We start from the raw sequence: 18374 nt of genomic DNA on the forward strand, positions 1-18374 counted from the left end.
CCTTAGAGCAGTTGGTGAGGTCATCAAGTTTGCTCTGCATGTCAGTTCGACGTTGCGAGAGCAAAACAATGTCGTCGGCTATTTTGGGAGCGCGAGTGTTTTTTTTGTTTTTTTCCAAGCAACGCGCGCGACACACACCAACACGCCACCGCACAGTAGGGAATTGGTATTCGAGAGACGGACATATTTTTTTTAGGAAGAATCTATGGAATTACGGGAATCTATTACTGTAAATCGTTTAAAATGACCTAAATTGCTATTGTAATGATTCGTTCAGGCGGAAGAAAGCGACACATTTTTTTGCTGCATTACCAAATATGAAAAACTGTATTTTTTCGTAGTTTACTATACTAATTCTCGATAAAAATGTACCAGCAATGCAAAACGTAGACATTTGACATATGAAAGAACGATACATTACTTTTCGAATGATTACATTACGAATGATTCGAGTACAGGTACATTACCGTTGCAGAACTGTGCTAACGATCGCGTTAAAGGAGCTGATAAAAGTTCCATTTTTATCACTTTGTGGGAACTGCCTCTTCGAGGACATCCCCACTCGAGTACTGGAGGCGACCGCGTGAACGCGGAGCGAGCACGGCAGGTGACCCAACAGCACTGCCGAAAGTGATAGTCGCCCCGTACCAGAAATATTTCTTTCTCTCTATTTCGTCACTCGATCGGTACAGACGTGGTAGCCAACGCTCCAGCACATAACCTCTAAATCAACATGTAAGGGCCGAAGCCCACAAGTGTTAAAACCGTTATCGTTTGGATAGTAAAATAATTAGCATCTTCATCTACGTGGTAAATATTACACAGACTGCCAAAACTCTTTCGACTTTGACAGATGAATTCTCGGAATCTACGCAACATGGAAGGCTAAAAATCCTGATTTGTCATAGATAACTTATCTATCTTAGCCTAATATAACTAAAACCAGAGGGATAATAGGGAAAACAGTGATTTCTAAAGTTGACTTGTGACCGTCTTTTCCTCATAGTGCACCGGTTCGGATGACTGTTGTGTGAGTGATCGCGCGCTCGCGAATGTAAATAGCCGTGGGCCGACTGCGGCCTGAAGACGGTAAGGCTGGATTATGGTCCATCATCGTGGGCTGGTTTTTGACTTGAATGACTTTAATTATTGATAGAATTCTTCCAGCCCATATCACTCCCAAGTAATGCTGTAACAATTGTATAACAGTGAGACTAACATTCGATTAATTATTATTTTCCAAACGATACCAATCCGGTTTTCTTCATCAAGCCTTACGCTCACAGCCGTGTTTTTCGTGAAGGTATTTTGAAGGACAAATCTGACAGTAGCGCTGTTCAGTTCGAGTCTCGGCTAAGGACATTCGTTTTGGTAAACAAATTTTCCGCCAGAGTTGAAAGTGTGCTACTCAAAAGTGAAAAGTTCCTTCAATTCTCGGCGAAACAGACAAGGCAGGTTAGTAAATTCCATTCTTTATTGATGATTTATTATGACACGCCGGCCAGAAATCAACTGGTTTGTGCATACTATATTCAGCATTTTCCTATTCGCTACTAAAAACCAACTTAAGCTTACGAACATACCAAACGGTGATGTATGCGATTGTATCGAACGTATTTTGGTCTAACTTAATACACTTTGCACGGCACCTTTTAGAGCCTCTTCGGTCACGGGCACAGTTTTCTTACGTTAGCCTCTTTCGTTTGCATTATTTTTGTTTACTACTGCAACACTCCCTTCAGTGGGCTATTTTCTAGTTATTGTACTTTTACGCTTTGTACGGCCAACTTCAGACACGCTGCTTCCTGCAATGGCACCATTCGGCGTTCGCTTGCGAAGCGATGTCACAGTTCCGGCGGCAGCACCGGTGGAGCTCGGCTTTACGGTGCTCTTGCTTTCGTTGTGATGATTGTTCAGGTGCAACTGTAAGGAAAACATAATTTTTTATTCGCAAATTCCGCATGATTAATCATTAACACACTACCTTCAAATGAAGCAACTTCCGGAACACCTTGTCGCAATGCGTGCACTTGTGCAGCTCATCTCCTGGTGAGTTCTGGGGTTTCGTTTTCGCAGACTGATCCTCGACCATCACCCCTGCGTGGCACTGTTGATGGCGTGCCAAGTTGACGGCACTTTTGAACGCTCGGCCACACTTTTCACACTCGAACCGAGAGTGCTGCCTTTCCATGTGATCCCGAATGCTTTCGCGGGCCGGTAACGTTTTCCGGCACACGGTACAAAACGCGGAAGGCGTCCTGCGGGACACCTTCGTCACCGGGTGCCGCTCTTCTTCCACGGGCGTTGGGGTTGACTTTTTTGCTTTCGTCACCTTTTGCTTGTGCGAAGGGACCGGGCTCGATGGATTTACTTTCTTCACCGGTTTTCGCTGCGACTTGCGTGTCAGTTCCACCTTTGGTGGCGATTCTTGCAATGGTTCTCGTACGGGAACTGATTTCACATTTTCCCCTGTTGATGGTTGAGGTTTGCTAACCGGAACCACGGTGATCGTGGTTGAAGCGGGTATCTTTAATGGTACGATCGTCAAAGGGGGTGGTGTTTTGGAAACCGTTTCTACCGGAGAACTGACCAGTGGTTTGACCGGTGTAGGCTGCAGCGGTGGAGCCGATAGTAAATGCTTGGTTTTGCGTACCCGGATCTTGATCGCCGGTTTGCCATGTTCCGACATCAATGGCATTGGGCGTGCGGTTGGAAGATGAGTCTGGACAATGTGTTGCTGCAGTTCGCCATTTGTAGCGAAACACTCCGGACAGACGCTGCACTGAAACCGGTTGCTGCTGCGAACGTTCAGAATAGCAGGAATCATCTGCAAAAACAAAGCAAAGCATTTAGGTTAGGATGGGATGGGATCGTCCATAAGAACTTTCGTAGCGCAATAATGCTGTACCTTCCGGTCGTCTTCAGAGTTATCGGATGTTGTAACCAATTTAATAGTCACCGTGTTATCTTGCCGATCGTCAAATCTGTGGTCAAACTTGGTCGCACTGCTGCTGTCTTCATCGTCGTACGGCAGGTAAAGATCAGGATCAATGCCCACTTCCATCTGCGTTACAGAGGCGTCATCGATTTTAAACGTATTTCCTGCACCCATCGCCGTTTGCGGTGGAACCGGTGCCAGTTTAAAATGGCCGATATGGCCTCCCAAAACATTACCCGCCGGGGGCACGATGGACGACGATAACACCAATGGGGGCGGCACATTAGCGTTGACGGTTGCACCGGTTGATGCTGTCGCAGGTGGGGACGTGAAGCTGTTCATTACCCCCTGACCGATGTAGGACTTCAGGAGCTGCGTCAGATCGCCATCGTTGAGCAGATTGTGATTGGAGAGGATCTCGCGGAAGCTCGAGTTTTTCAATCGCTGTATCAGCACATCGAACGATGCTCGTCGATCATTTTCGGCCCACTTCAGGGCTTTCAGGATCAGCTTCAGTAGCTCCTGGTCTTTGATCAGAAGTCCAAGTTTCAGATCGCTGTACGATATGGTGCTGACCTCCGCGGGGGTGATGTTGCCCTGTGTAAAGTTGGCCGCTGGAACCGGCTTCTGAAGGCCGGAGGCAACGAAGAACCGCTGTTGTTGTTGTTGTTGTTCCTTCATGTGAAATGCTTGGATATTGCTTTTCTGGTCGCCTGAGCAATCGGTCGCCGCCGTCGACTGTTGGGGTCTAAAGAGGGGCAAAACTAGATTGACGTTTTGCACCGGCTCGTCGGAACAGTTGAGGCCTCGCAAGCGGCGAATCCACGCCCGGAAGGCATCCTCCGTTCTGTTCGCCATCAAAGCGAATTGATCTATACTTTCGAGTTTCAGATAGCAGGAACCGCAAATACATTTCGGTAAAAGATCGTCAGCTTGGATCTGAAAATTCGGAAGAAAGGAATTCATTTAAGTAAAACAGTTTGGTCCATATCGGTCCATATCCAACATATCGGTCCTGATCATATAGTTGCTTGTCTTTTAGAAGTTTTGAAAGCATAAAAATATATGAGTGTTATGATGTGTTATGGTATGTGGGATAGTGACTGGGTATCATCTATTTTATTCCACAAAAGTGAGGTATAGTTATGTGTTGCAACTACAGGGGTATATAAATACCGCCTTGCAGATCTTCTACCTCGATCTGCAGTTACGACTAGTTCCATACGTAAGTATGGTAGAAGTTGTTGGTAACTATCAGAGAGGAACCAAAAAAGTAAATTGTTGAGTAATTGTTGACCCGACCTTCACTATGCGGCAAATCCTTAAAAAAGTACTTACAATCTCTCTATCGTTTTCTAGGCATAGCCAAATGACAGCATAGCCAAAGTAAAATTGCATGACACGTTGACTAGTTTTGGAATACCGCCCAAGCTAACCAGATTTGAGAAATTGGCCATTTTTAGCGATGCCAGCCAGGTGAAAGTGGATGGCAAGCATCCCTTCGTTACCACAGAGCGATTGCACCAAGGGTACGGTTTGGCTAGTCTCCCGATAAACATTGCGCCATAGCAGACTGTTGAGTTGAGACTTCAGAGACATTTTACTACAAACCCAGCTAAGATCCTGGCATATTGCGATGCTATAGACATTTTAAGTTCTAAAGGAAAATGATTCCCGATATTGGCGTACATAGGGATTGAAGAAGCGGCGGATAATCTCGGTCTGCAGATAAACAACAAGATCAAATTCATGATGGTACCCACAGCAACGCTACTAACAAAGATCCGTGGGGTTGAAGTACCACATGATGACCGAAAGTTCGAAGTCTTCTCGAACTTCACTTATTAAGGATTAAAAAAGGATATTCGTACAAGAATGCTAGCAGTCAACAAGTCGCTGTGCAGTCCGAAAAAGCTTTTTCATCTCGTGTCGAGACCGTCGGAACTAGGATTATACAAAATCTTTATAATTCCGGGACTGACATACGCTTCTGAACCATACACTGTATCGAAAACTGACAAAAAACCTTTTAACCGTGTCCTAGGGAAAGATGCTCGATCCGAAGCGGTTGAAAGTCTCTTGTATAGACGGAGACCGATCAGGGGTTGTAATGATAAGTAATTATTGGTCTGAAAGAGTTAGAAACTTGTCAGAAAAATACTGACCGATAACACTTTGCCCAAAACTTACTAATCTTATACATAAAAGACGAATTTCGTCCGAGTGACAATACGCTTATATCGAATATTAAAAAAAACTTCGTCTTGGACTATAATTCGGCTAAAAACTAATATGTAAAACATTACTTATACATTGATAAATAATACGGATACATTAAGAATCTCACGACCAATCGTGATTTACTTAATTTGCCCTTAAAACATTTTCCTATAGTATATTTTCGAAGATCTGCGTAACGTACATCGTATACGTCACAGAACAGAGACTGGTAACGTTGCCAAACAAAGTACAGTGTATAGTACAATGCAGCGAACGAATAGTGCGTTAAGCTGAAATTCTAGTAAATTCGAATAACTAGGGAAAACGGGAACGCTATATCACAACTACAGCGTAGGAATGATTTCAAGATTGTTTTTTACAAAAATCAACTTTCGTCGGAACGAAGTTTTTAAGGTCGACTAGTATATAAAATATCAAGCCAGAACGAGCCCTTTTTGCCCTATAATGTTTTTTGATTGTTTGTACCAAACAAGGTTTTGACCAAACTGATTTTGAATTTTATCTTCTTTGAGGTGAGTTTGACTTCATCTTATATTTGTTCTAGCATACTAACAAAGACAGGAGAGTAAGTAGGAGTCAAGACATCGCACAATTGAAGGGTGATACGGACAAAAACGAGTCAACTTCAACTTGACGCAGTATTTGTCATAGTGCATCAAAAAATCCTGTACATATCTCATTTTAAAGATGTTTTTGTCTAGAATCATACGTATTATTCAATTTTGACATTTGCCCTTCATTTGTAGAAAAAGGGGGCGAAACAAGAGGAGCATCGTTTCAAAGCTTTGCACCGTCAGCACGAAAATCCGAATTACTCGCGCGCCAAGTAAGTGAAATTGATGAATGTGGCCAAATAAACTATCACCAATGTATTAAAACTATTCGAAGAACGTTTGACGACAGTCAGAAAGACTGGATCAGGTGGAAGTCGGAAACAGGAGACCACGAAAACGACGAAACGGGTGATCAGTTGGTTCAAGCGGTGTTACCAATAGCCGCCGATATCGGTAGAGCCAGCTAGCCGCCACTTGCATGCCAGGCTGCAAACAAGCTGCAAACAAGTTGCAGACCCGCTTACGAGCGAGAGAGCGATGACCACCGATCGACTCACGAGTGAGAAAGGATTATGCATTACGTAGGAACGCCAGTGATAAGCGAAACGCCGCGAACGGCGGACTAATTTTGAGTCGCTTCTTTCGGGTGACCAATAAAGGACTTCAAGATACTGAACGTTCGTGGTGTTTGATTATTACTAACAAGCGGAATCCCAAACTCTCCGTCCGAGATGTCGCAGGCAAGCTGGAAGTATCGTCTTCAACCGTACGATGAACTAAAATACGAGCTAGTCTAGCATTTTAGAAGAAAGTAGTGACTCCAAATCGTGACGACAAGCAAAACATGTCGGCCAGAAAACGATCGCGGAATCTGTGCATAAAGATAATCACGAAATTGTCTGCGTAGTGCAGGATGATGAAACCTACATCTAGGCAAACCTTAAACAGCTTCCTGGACAGGAGTGCAACTGAAAGGGAAAATGTAGGAGAGATTTGCAAGGACATAAAACTGTCGAAATTCGCAAATAAATATCTCGTATGCGAGCTTTCTGTTCCTATGGTTTAAAAAGTGGCATTTTCATCGCGATCGGGACCATCGACCAGGAAATTTATGTCCGAGAGTGGCTAAATAAAAATATTTTGCCTTTCCTAAAAAATTAAAAAGTTCTTTTTTATTTAAGCTGGATTCAGCATCTTGTAATTATGGAAAAAAAGCTCATGGAGTGGTATGCCGCAAACAACGTCCAGCTGGTGCCCAAAGACATGAACCCTCCCAAAACTCCACTGCTCCGCGCAATCGAAAAATATTGGGCCATCGTCAAGCGGAACTTCAAAAAGACTCTTAAAACAGTTGTCAGTGAGATGGAATTCAGAAAAAACTGGCGTTCTGCAGTAATGAAAGCGTCCAAGAAAACGGTGCAGTCTGTAATAGTCCTTAGACTGTGATTTAAAATCCAAAAGGATGTGCAATTCCAAAACACGATGCTTTTTGCTAGTCAAAATATACAAAATTAATCCTACAATTTATCGTATTGATATTGACTACACAAAATTGCCATAGATTGTTTTAGCCTTGCTGATAATAATTTTGGGAAACAATTTCGCTGTCCTTGCGATAAAAATCTACCAGCTGTCTGCATGTTATTCAATTTTCAATAATTTAAAGTTCTACAAGTGTCTTCTCTAATAAATTCCCCCATCATCAAGGATTGTTAGGAAATGAGCACGTGTACGTTATTTGTAATTACACTGTACACAGTTACATCCTAAAGATTTGAAAAACACCACACAGGGGCTGGAATTGGGTTTGCCTCATGTTTTCCTCTTTTCGAGGACGATTTACACAGCAGACCCCGTAGCTCTAGCGTGCGAAACCTACAAAATCCTATTCCGAGGATGGCTACGGTCTTAAGGACACTAGAAATTTCTCTTTGAATTGGACTTTTTGCTCACTTTGTCCGTTTGATTCGTTACCCAAATCTCGTACTACCGAGCCTCCAGAGCCCATCCAAAACAGGATAAATCAGGAAATGTGGCGGCGTAACAGCCCGCGGCCAAAAGTCACCTGTTGGTTCGCGAGTGCGTGAGCGAGAGCCTCGCCGCGAGATTGTTTATTTGTTTTCTCTCTATTTGTGGGGCGCGTGGACCAACACAAACACATCTCTCTAAGTAGTTCCGCGACTTGCACGAGAGACCTCGCGAGTAGTCCGTCGTTTTTTTTGCTGAGAGTGAGCGAGGAAAAGAGACGGTGGCACGGTGCTCCTTTTCACTCACCCGTCAGCTTTGGTTTGTGGCGCTACTACTTGCATAATATTGCGTTGGATTCCCCACACACGCACCGCCTCACACGTTCTCACTCTCTCTCGCTCTTCCGCGGTATTGTACCGCACGCACACGTGCCGTGTGTCGCGTTAGGCGCGTGTTTTGCTGCGATTATTGCTCACCATTTTTCGTCTTCTTTTTCAGCCATGTGGACCGAGGACGGCCCGGTTGTGTTTTTATGCATGCAGATGCAGAAGTATGCGTGTGCGTACACCTCTTGGCTGCGTGCCGTTTTTGGTCGGTACCCTTTCGGCGACCGGGGACTTCCCCCGTTGGCAAGTTTTCTAAAGTTACGCACAACTTTCTCCTGACCACCGCGCGCATTTCTAGTGTGGAAAATGGCGCGATTTTGCCGCTGTTTTGATTCGGTTGTCCGTGACACAAACATTAATCCCAAGCAATCGAAAGGATATGTGGCTGTTTTGCCTGATTTTTGTACTTTCTTCCCTTAGTGAAGATTAGAATATGCACACGGGCGTATGAGTGCAGAATGCAGGACAGAGAAAGAGAGAGCAACAGAATGCATTTTACAGCCGCGTGTCGCGAGGTCGTGAATTTTTTGAACAGGGTTTTTGGGGCCTTTTTTGGGGACAAGCATTTGTCGGCTCTGTCTCTCATTACCGCCAGCGTATAGTGTGCACTCTTCACACACTAACACACACACACGACCCTTGTATGGTTCGACGAGCTGCTCCTCGCTCACACGAGGATTTTTAAAAATAAAATCAATACAATTCCCGCTGCTGCGTCTCGTGGGGTTGTATGCGTTGCTCCACTCTCGCGCTGCACACTACGGCAAAAAGCACGCGAGTGTTTTGCGCTTTGTTTTGATCATCTCGCTTCTCGCGGTTCCGTGCCACGCGAGATGCGTTGCTTGCGTTCTCTCTTTCTCGAACCAATCTCACTCGTATCGAACCATCTCTATCGCACTGCTGTTACCTTTTCCGCTATGTGAGTGTGTGTTGGGTTTATTTTTATTTTCTCGTTTCCTGCTGCCGTTTCTCGTGCTTTTGCGTGTTACAATGCTGGTAGGCGACGAGAAACGTATTTGTTGCAGTTCTGATAAGGATAGCACAGAAAGGATTTCTAACCCCATCCAGTCTCTGGCTTGCACCGTGTTTAGTGTTCAGTTAATGTTTTGGGTACACATATTCAAATCCCTCCAAAATTTGGGCTCAACCGAACTCACGCACAATATTCCCGAACCGCGTGGTGAATTGCGCGCTCCTTTACTTAATCAGCTTTACTGTTGATAGTAGTAGTAGTAGTGTGACGACTACTCTTGGGCAGTGCATTGCGAAACGTACAAATCTCTCGCCGCGCGTTCGTATACCAACAAGTGCGCAGGCAACGAAAGAGCGCGACAGAAAACGCTGCTTCTCTTTCGTGTGTACTACCAAGGCCACGGCACCTCAGATCGCCTCCCCAAGCGTGTGGTATGCGTACAAACATACAAACAATGATGTGATGATGAGCAGTGGCGAACACAACAAATAGAATGGTGAACCTTTTTTCTCTGTTCCCTCTAGGGACATATGTAATGCATGTTTCAGTTTAAACAGTAATCTAAACTACACAACACAACGGATCGGGGGACCTTTGGAAGGAACCCCTGTGCCCGTGATACTTACGTTCAGCTGCAGATAACGTTCGATTTTGTGATCTAGCCGATCGCTGCCGAAGATCGAAAACGCACAGGACAGGTCGAGGATATCCATGCCGCAGATGCGACACTTTCGGGCGACATTCAGCGCCAGGTTCATGTTCAGCAGGCTGTTGGTATCCATATCGTGTTCACTACGAACACACGCTTTTCCACCCGCCCGGGCACTTTGTTTGCTTTTGGCGCAATTTTCTTCGCCGCTTTTGACAGCACCACCGACCTGTCAAATGACGTAGTAAACTCTGAGAGCTGTTCAAAGGATAATAGATGGATGATGAGCACCGTGCACTGATCGGCGTGAAGTGAAGCTATGCTGACCAAACCAATAGAAGACCACCACGACACAACACCACGAAGCAAAATGCGCCCTTTGAAGGGCGATTGAAAGCGTTAAAACGTGACTCTAGCGGTGGATGTCGGAGATATGCATCACGGTACACAACATGCCACCAAATACGAACACACACACTCAACGCACAGCCTACTAACGAAGATGCTTATTGCGAGGCGGCTACGTACGACAGTGTTTTGGTTCGCTATTTTTCCACCTCGCAAGGGACACCCAAGCATGTGTGTGGGAAAAGGGTAGCAAAACTCCCTCTCTCTCTCTCTCGCTTACTTCCGTCCTATCGATTATCGCTCTCTTTCACTACGGTACGAATTGCGTATCTTTCGTTTCACTCTCGGCTAAACATGTCTTCTATCTCATTTCAGCACTCGATAGCGCGCCTTGTAGAAACACCTCATCACGGTTGAGGCTGGGGAGCTGAGTTGCCGTCTGTTTATCGTGCGTGAGCAAAACCGTGAACCGGCTCGTACGAGAACAGCAAAAGCCCGCCACAACTCACTTCACAAAACTCCGACAGAGCAAAAGAAATCAGCACGAAACGAATGCGACCGATCACGAACGGAGAGAGAATTGGACTGAACCGCGTGAGCCTCGTAGGAACACGCGAGAGTCGGCACCGCGTGCTGCACGTGTGTGAGTGTTTGCGCAGTATGGTAGTGCATTGAGCGGGCAACAGGAGTGAAAGGAACAGAAAAACACGTGTAAGTTGCCCGACGGATCGTCTCGCCATCTCTTTTGGCAATGGCAACTGTCTCACTCTCACCGCGCGCTATATTCTTCCTTTTCCTTCCAGCTTGGTGGGTTACATTTTCTTATTCATTTCTTTCGTTTTCGAACACAGGAAGATCAGGGCTACTACATTTGGTCGTTCTAGGGTCGCATAAGTGTGTCACGCTGAAGAACTTCTTGTGGCGCGCCCGTCCACCGAGCCTGCTGTCGAAGCATAAGGACATTCGCAAGATAGCCTGAAGAAGTACTATGCGCAGTACGAGAGCAAGGATCGGTTGCGCAAGAGAACGCCGAAAACGCAAGTTGTTAAAATGCTTATTCGCGAAGATCCTCCACGATCCTCGAGTAGGTCCGTGTACCGCAACCTTCTCTATCGGCGCCTCGGTAGTCATCATAAAGATTCCCTTTTTCGGGCTAGTGTGACCGCTTTCGCTTCGGAGTGCGCCGCGTTTTGCAGCTTCGGATCATTTGGGAAGTGTGAAGAAAGTTTTATATCGGCAATTCCGGTCAACATTCGGCAATTCAGGTGAAACCGCAACCTTGGGTCACACACCTCGCTCTGTACGATGCATAAGTGTGTGCCCAAAAATGGGCCCCAGCATGCGCCTACTTCATGATCACCGTTCGCGAATATCGCAGAAATAGGAAGAGAGATTTCCAGGTCCTTCCAGGGATTAATGGCTAGTTGCTTATATTAAGTTTTGGCCACGATAGCTTGGCATGCGTAAGAAAACGTATACCAACGATGAAAAGATAGGGAATCTGATCAGAAACTAAGAGATCGAGTATTTCTGATCGAAATGCAAACATGATAAAAGTATTGGTAACAAATAGTTTCGGTGGACGGTTGCGTTTTAGGGATCCAAAGGTATGCGTTTTCGGGTACGCGTTTTTACTAGGTCTATACGTTGAGAATGGGACTGTTAAAAAGATGGCTGTACCTGCCGATTGGGACTTCCCAGTAATGTAACCTTGTTTTGACATCAGGTAAATGATTTCAGGTCGAAAAAAAAATGATTTCGGTTTGCAACCCATCATTTAAAAACTATGTTAAACTAGGGTTAAACTATGTCAACTTTTGTGCCTGAAAATGACGTTTTGCGGGGATTATTATTTTTCTGCTCCTCTTGAAGAAAACTGCTTCGAAATCGCACCAAATGCTTGTCGGGACTTGTGTTTGGAAGATCGTAGTGCTTTGAGTGGTTTAAAAATTTCAAAATGGCGATTATGACTTTACAAAAAAAAAGCGTCTAAGGACTCCAAAAAACGGATTTTCTGAGGGGACAGAAAGGTGTGGTGTTTCACAAGCTCCTAAAACCAGATAAAAACGTTAATTCAGAGCGCTACTGACAACAAATGAACAATTTGAACCATGCATTAATCGAAAAACGATCAAAAGCCGTTTCTGTTTTCTAAAATGGAGACGCCTGGTGCTTCATGAAGTGAAGCTGATATGTGCCCAAAAAGCAAAACAATTTCAGAAAATTATCAAATCACTTGGATAGGAACTGCTATCCCTCCCCGCGTTATTCACCAGACTTGGCTCTTTCCAAATATCATTCTTTTTCATCGATGGGACACGTATTGGCTGAGCAGCCCTTTGTTTTTTTACGAGGAAGTCGAAATAGGATGACTAATTAGTTTACTTAAAAAAATGAAGAATTCTTTCGTCTGGGAATCCATGATTTAGCAGAGAGATAGGAGAAATGTATAGCTAACGATGGCACATACTTTGAATAAAATAGAAAATCGCCTTAAAATTTTATAAACTTTTTTTGTGTGTTTAAAACAGTCCCATTCTCAACGTATAGACCTAGTAGGTGTGCGTTTAGGGACTGCGTCCGGCACTGACGGATAGAAACGCTAACACCAGGCATCCAGGCATGGAGCGACGAAGGGCAAAAAACCGCATGGAGTGAAGCGAGAAAACCGGGCAGTCGATTGTCAGAAGTGGAAAGATAAAGACTAAAATAAAAACTAAATTTCGGCTCGAGGCCTGAAATTTGGGAAAACAAAACAGTATTCCTATTCCACTACAGGAATTAAGCAATTTTAAAAATAATTCTCACGCAGCTATGGTGATCGTGGCACGAGCCGCTTTTGCCTAAACACATGTTTGCTTTGCGTTCGAAAGCAAAATTAGTGCATTTTTAACGGTAACATGCTCAAACAAGAAACGGCATTTTGAAATTTCAAAGGGGAAAGTATAAACTGCATTTACCAGCGCCATCTGTTGGATTTTTTGGTCAGTAAATGACAATTGATTTAGCGGTGACATGAACCACGGGAGCTAAACCATAAATTTACCATAAGATAATTGTATTTGTGGTTTCGTTATTTTTTCAGTTCTTTTCACACTAAAAGATTGAGTTTTGTGAGTTTAAATAATGATTTCGAGGACCGATCAATGTACGAGGATGAAAAATTACTGAATCAAAAACACGAGCTTCTCGTTCGTTCGGCTGTATGAGCTGAAAGTATGAGCTTGCCGCTGAAAGTGCCGACGGGATAGGCTTTTTGGCGGTCAAATTGCCCCGCCTGTGGCTTATCCTTGTGCGGTGCGTGGCAAACAGGATGCCAAGGCAAGATTCCTTAGGTAATTCTAATCTGATACTCACTCTGACTCCTCTAGGCGTGCAATGGAAGTCGATGGGGAAAGAATCAGTTAGCCTTCTACCGTTTTACAAAAAAATTAATAAAACCATCGTTTATCTTAACAAGATTGTTAAAATATTGTATTTGTATGTTCAATGTTCAAGACAATAAAGGACCATAACCTGTTTTTAAAAAGGCTTATTGCTCAATATAAACATTTCTATTTTAGAACTCTTACTCATAATACTCATGTGATCGTTCCGAATAGAATCCTAGAATGTTGATCCTAAATCATAAAAAGAAGAAGTAATGAAGAATTAAACACATTTTAGTGACCTGCGTCTGTTCGTTGGTGTCCTATCTAGATCGTTGACACGCCCAAATACACCCCAAAAATGTATGGAAAAAACGACAAAATTGCACACACACCTGTTGCTCTTAGTGCTCCAAACCGGGAGACACATTGACACGTTACATCATAATATTGAATCAACTCCTGATGCATGCGCCACATGCTTTCCGATTCCACCCACAGAGATCGCGATATCGCGACAGGGGGCACTTATTAGGACATAATAGCTAAAATCAAACCACTTAGCGCAAAGGAAACGCCGAAAAAAATAGCTCCCCACACGAGCAAAAACGCCGTGACAACATTCGCCGAGAATTGAAACGTCGTGAGAGAGTACGCCGATTATCTCGATCGATCGTTAATCCGCCGCTCGATCCGATCGATCGCCTGCTCCAATTTATCACGTTCCACGTGATATCGCGCACGCCCGTGCGTGTGCCTTAATGACCGCTGGTCAGTGTGTTGTTTTGTGAGACAATTAGTGGGAAGCCGGCAAAAACCAAAGTCGAGCAAATTCAAGCTGCCAGCGACCACGGGATATCGCGCAGCGGCGATCGATCTTGTCTCCGGTGGAGCGATCGATTGGAACTGAAGATAGACGCGTGAAGTGTCCAAGGAATGGCTGGAAGGGGAGAGTGCTGTTGCACCGTGCCATGATGCCGAGAGCACTGCACAATGCAATAAACCGAGAAGCTGAAGAACGTAGAAAACGGTCCACAAAGTCATGTGTGCCGGAGGCGAGAGGCGACAGTGACCAAACCTTGCCCGGTGGGAGGCCACATGGAGGCGCATTATGTTTTGAAACTGATATAGTTTAGTGTGCCCCACATCAGCCGCCGCCGCCCGATGGCAACGGAATTCGCCAATTTACCGTTGGGCGTCTTGCGCCTGGTCGAGAACCATGTTGGCTGGGTCACGGAGTGGCAAGATCGTGCAGTCCATGGTCACTTTGGCGCATTATGCTGCGCAAAAAAGGGGGCCGAGTGGCCAAAGTGGGCTGGACTGGTCATATGGGGCTGAAGCAAAAAAACAGAAAAAACACACTGCAAACGGTGATAAAATCGAATTTATAGAGACCCTCAGACGGGAGGACATTAAATCCTTGACTGCGGAAACTAACGAGCGGTCTATTTCGCAAAACTTGAATGAAAAAAACGTAGTTGTTGCCTCAACTTGTCCAGGTAGCAATTTATTTACTACCTCGGTGGAGGTTTGGTTTGTTTCTAACCAATCGTACCAAGTTTTTTAATGAGAATAAAAAAAAACTTTTATGTATTGACTTAGGTTGAACGGAAATTCCGAACGGTTCTAAATAATTACATATTTTTAAGAATTAGGAAAAAAAGAAACAGTAAGAATGAAACAGAAACAGAAAAAAAAAAATTTGTTCAACACACTAGAGTTCAATCCTCTATTACATATTCCGAGCATCCCTCAATCAATATGTTGAATTGGTTTTTATATTTAAAAGAATATTTAAAAGAATCAGGAAAAAAACTTAATATCTGTGTTGTAAAGTCAATATCTTATAAGTTTATGAAATAAGATAAATGTACTATTATTCGTATGCTTACTATAAAGCTCCTCATGTAATAAAGTTATTAATAGTTATTCAGCAATGAATGAATAAGTTGTGATAAAGTAATAGTAGATAAAGCTTCTCATGAGTGAGCAGTAGAAAGTAATTTAATAACAGAGGTGCAAAAAGGCTCTGTGCCATAAGGAAGTATTCTGATATTACGTATCGTTATATTTCTCAACATTTATGTACGAAACGAGTTATTATTTTCGCCTTACCAAGCAAAAGTTCGTATTCGAAAGGTACCAGGATGTTCAATAAGTTTTGCGTTTCAATGAGAAAAACACATAAAATGGTTTGAAATACACTTTATTATTCAGTATAGCCTCATCATCATATGATCAGGCTGAACATCATATTTTTTTCTACGATTTCAGGTGTCGTAGAAGGTTTTGGACGTCCTTGACGTGGATCGTCTTCATGGTTTAAATTCAACAACCCATTTTTGTCCTGTATTAATTCAATGCGAAGAGTCCTTATATCGAGGAGTCAGCATTCGTTCATAAATTTCCTTTGCTTTTAAACCTTTCAATCATTACACGATACTGAATTTTTTAAATCGCTTTCAGTCAAGCGACGATTTTCCGATATCCTCTTTTTTCCCTCGATCGGAGAATAAGGCTAATATGGATATGGTCGTTTTGGACGAAAGGAAATTAAACAATACTTAAACACTTTTCTTTCAAGAAATCCGACAGACCTCGGCTAGGCTTGGCCGTTTTCGGTGGCAGCTTTGCGTTGCATCGAAGTCCACTCGCTGCACTCGTAAACTGCAGTCTGCGGTTTGCCATGGCCGATGGAAAAGTGCATGGTTCGAGTTCGGGGGGTGGTTTAGCGAGCTGCTCATTGGCTGCGGCCACCGTCCGCCGCCGCCGACGCATAGTGGGGTCCTTGGAGCGGCGCAAAGGTTGGTGGCCGGGTCCAGAAAATGTGCCGTGTTTCGCCGCATTTGCTCTACATTCGCAACGTTACGTAACGCGGACGAAAATTCAAATCGACCACCGCGAGGGGGCGGCAGCGATGGCGGTGAAAAAGCGTGACCATTTTGTGCGCACATATTTCTTCTTCTGCAGGCCTTATGCTTTCCACCGGGTCCGCCCGCCCGGGTCTGGGCGCAGTGAAGAAGGTAATGTTGGCTGGCTTGCTGGCTGGCGTGCTTTTTTTTGTGTGCCTCGGCCTCGATCGCTGTGGGGTTTGTGTTGCTTTTCGCTCCGCTACCATCGACGACCGACTGCTTTCTTTTCACTTTCGTTCGCTACCTCATTTCGTCCCACGGCGCGGGGCCCGCTAAGTGAACGATGACGGACATCATTACCGGGCGGAGTGGTGTGGATCAACAGGAAGTTCTGGATGCTGGACGACGACGACGGGCGTGTTGCAACCGCTGCCGGCCACTCGATGGGAGTACACAAAGCAAATATGCCGGAGCCGGGACCGAGGACCGGGAGGTTAGTGAGTGTGTGGCAGGAAGTGAAATGGTTCACTCTTTGGCCCGTGGCCGAGCCTGGAGTTCTTTCTTCTGCGCAGTGGCAGTGGCAGCAGTTGCCAAGGGTTTGCAGCGAGCGTAATAATATTGTTTGCTGACAGTAATGGCCATTTAATTGGACAGCTTTTTTTAATGCCTTTTCTTCCTCTTCTTCTTCTTGGAACGCCCGCCGGCAAATGAGGTACTACTGCGGGCCGCGGGGAGGGCTTACAATGTTGCAGTTGCAGGGCAGGAGATGAAATGATTATTTTCATCGGGTCGAAATTTAATAACCGTGGCTCGGTTAATCGCGCTAATCACTCTCTAACACTCTCGCTGGCAAATAAATTAGTCATCGGCTAAGATGATTGACCGGGATGTCATTGCTTTATCAATTTGTTTGAATACATTTTGAAAATTAACAAGATGTTACATCAATTATTCGCAAATGGTCCATTGTACTTGTTGGTATGGCATTGAAGTTGAAGAGCTCTATTCATGTTTATGCGAAAGCCACTTGCAAATATTATTTTAAAAATAAACCAGGATAAATAAGTTTTGAATTTTAATAAAAACGTTGAACGAAAACAAAAACAAAAATCAAATACCGACTGCATATTCCTTAATTAGGCTTTTACTTAGCCATCATTATGTTTTTCGTTTACGACGAAACGGGAACGATTAGTCTTAAAGTAACACAAAAATGTTTGAAACAGGAAAAAAATGTTCAATATTATCGATATAAAATGTAGCGCGCATACTGTAATTTTCAAGAGCAATTTCACAATGTGCTTGAAAATGCTGTTTAGCACATATTGATTGTCGATTTGACTTAACGTTTCGTTCGTTTTTCGTGGGCTTAGTTTTGACGTTTACTTTACAACGTTTACTTTACAATTACACTTACATTACAAACAAGTTTACATTACTACTTTCAAAGATCTTTAAGTTTCGATTGAAATTATTCATTTGAAACCAACTACCGAATTGGTTCAAATGGTCCAAAATCGGTGCAATTTTCAAACATCAGCCAAAGAGACACCTTCGTCTTGGAGGAGCCTCACCCGAGCGAGTTATGCGGTTTCCTAATCCTCAACCCTTCGCGGCCCTTCGCATGATCGGCTTTTTCGGTACGACATTACGGTCCCATTCACTTTCGGTCGACGTTCGGTGCAGACACCGGACGGCGTAGTTTGCTGATCGCTGATCCGCTGATCAGGTCGGACCGCGGACCGCCGCTCCCCGGTAGGTGTGGACCGTCTGGGGCTTATTTAATTTATTTTCTTTTTGCCACTCGCAGCTATGCTTGTGCAGTTTTACTCGCATTGTTCATGCTCGGACCCGGCCGGTTCCGTCGGCAGGTATCCTGCAGCAAGCAAGCTGCACACTCAACGGTGGGGTAGGGTATGGGTGGTCAGAGTTTGCGGACGGGGTCCTAATGAGAAGCGGAGGTATTTGTAATGCGAGCCCGGCAAGGTGAGTGAAGTGCCAAGCGTTGGTGGAGATGTTCGCAGTTTGATTAAACCAAATTAAATAATATGACGAAACGCACGTTGTGATGGAAGGTGATGTCCTAATGGATGTTTG

General features: G+C 44.4%; 1 protein-coding gene across 1 annotated transcript; it reads right to left on the reverse strand.

Moving 5' to 3' along the window:
* Positions 1-1504: 1504 nt before the first annotated feature.
* LOC128273047 (transcription factor E4F1-like) lies at positions 1505-10159 on the reverse strand. Its single transcript, XM_053010959.1, has 4 exons — positions 9687-10159; positions 2909-3877; positions 1985-2827; positions 1505-1923 (listed from the first exon to the last, which is right to left on the reverse strand). The coding sequence occupies exons 1-4, from the start codon at positions 9840-9842 to the stop codon at positions 1747-1749; spliced, it is 2145 nt and encodes a 714-aa protein (XP_052866919.1). The 5' UTR covers positions 9843-10159; the 3' UTR covers positions 1505-1746.
* Between the last annotated feature and the right edge of the window lie 8215 nt (positions 10160-18374).

This window comes from Anopheles cruzii, chromosome 3 (assembly GCF_943734635.1).
Source record: "Anopheles cruzii chromosome 3, idAnoCruzAS_RS32_06, whole genome shotgun sequence".
NCBI lineage: Eukaryota > Metazoa > Arthropoda > Insecta > Diptera > Culicidae > Anopheles > Anopheles cruzii.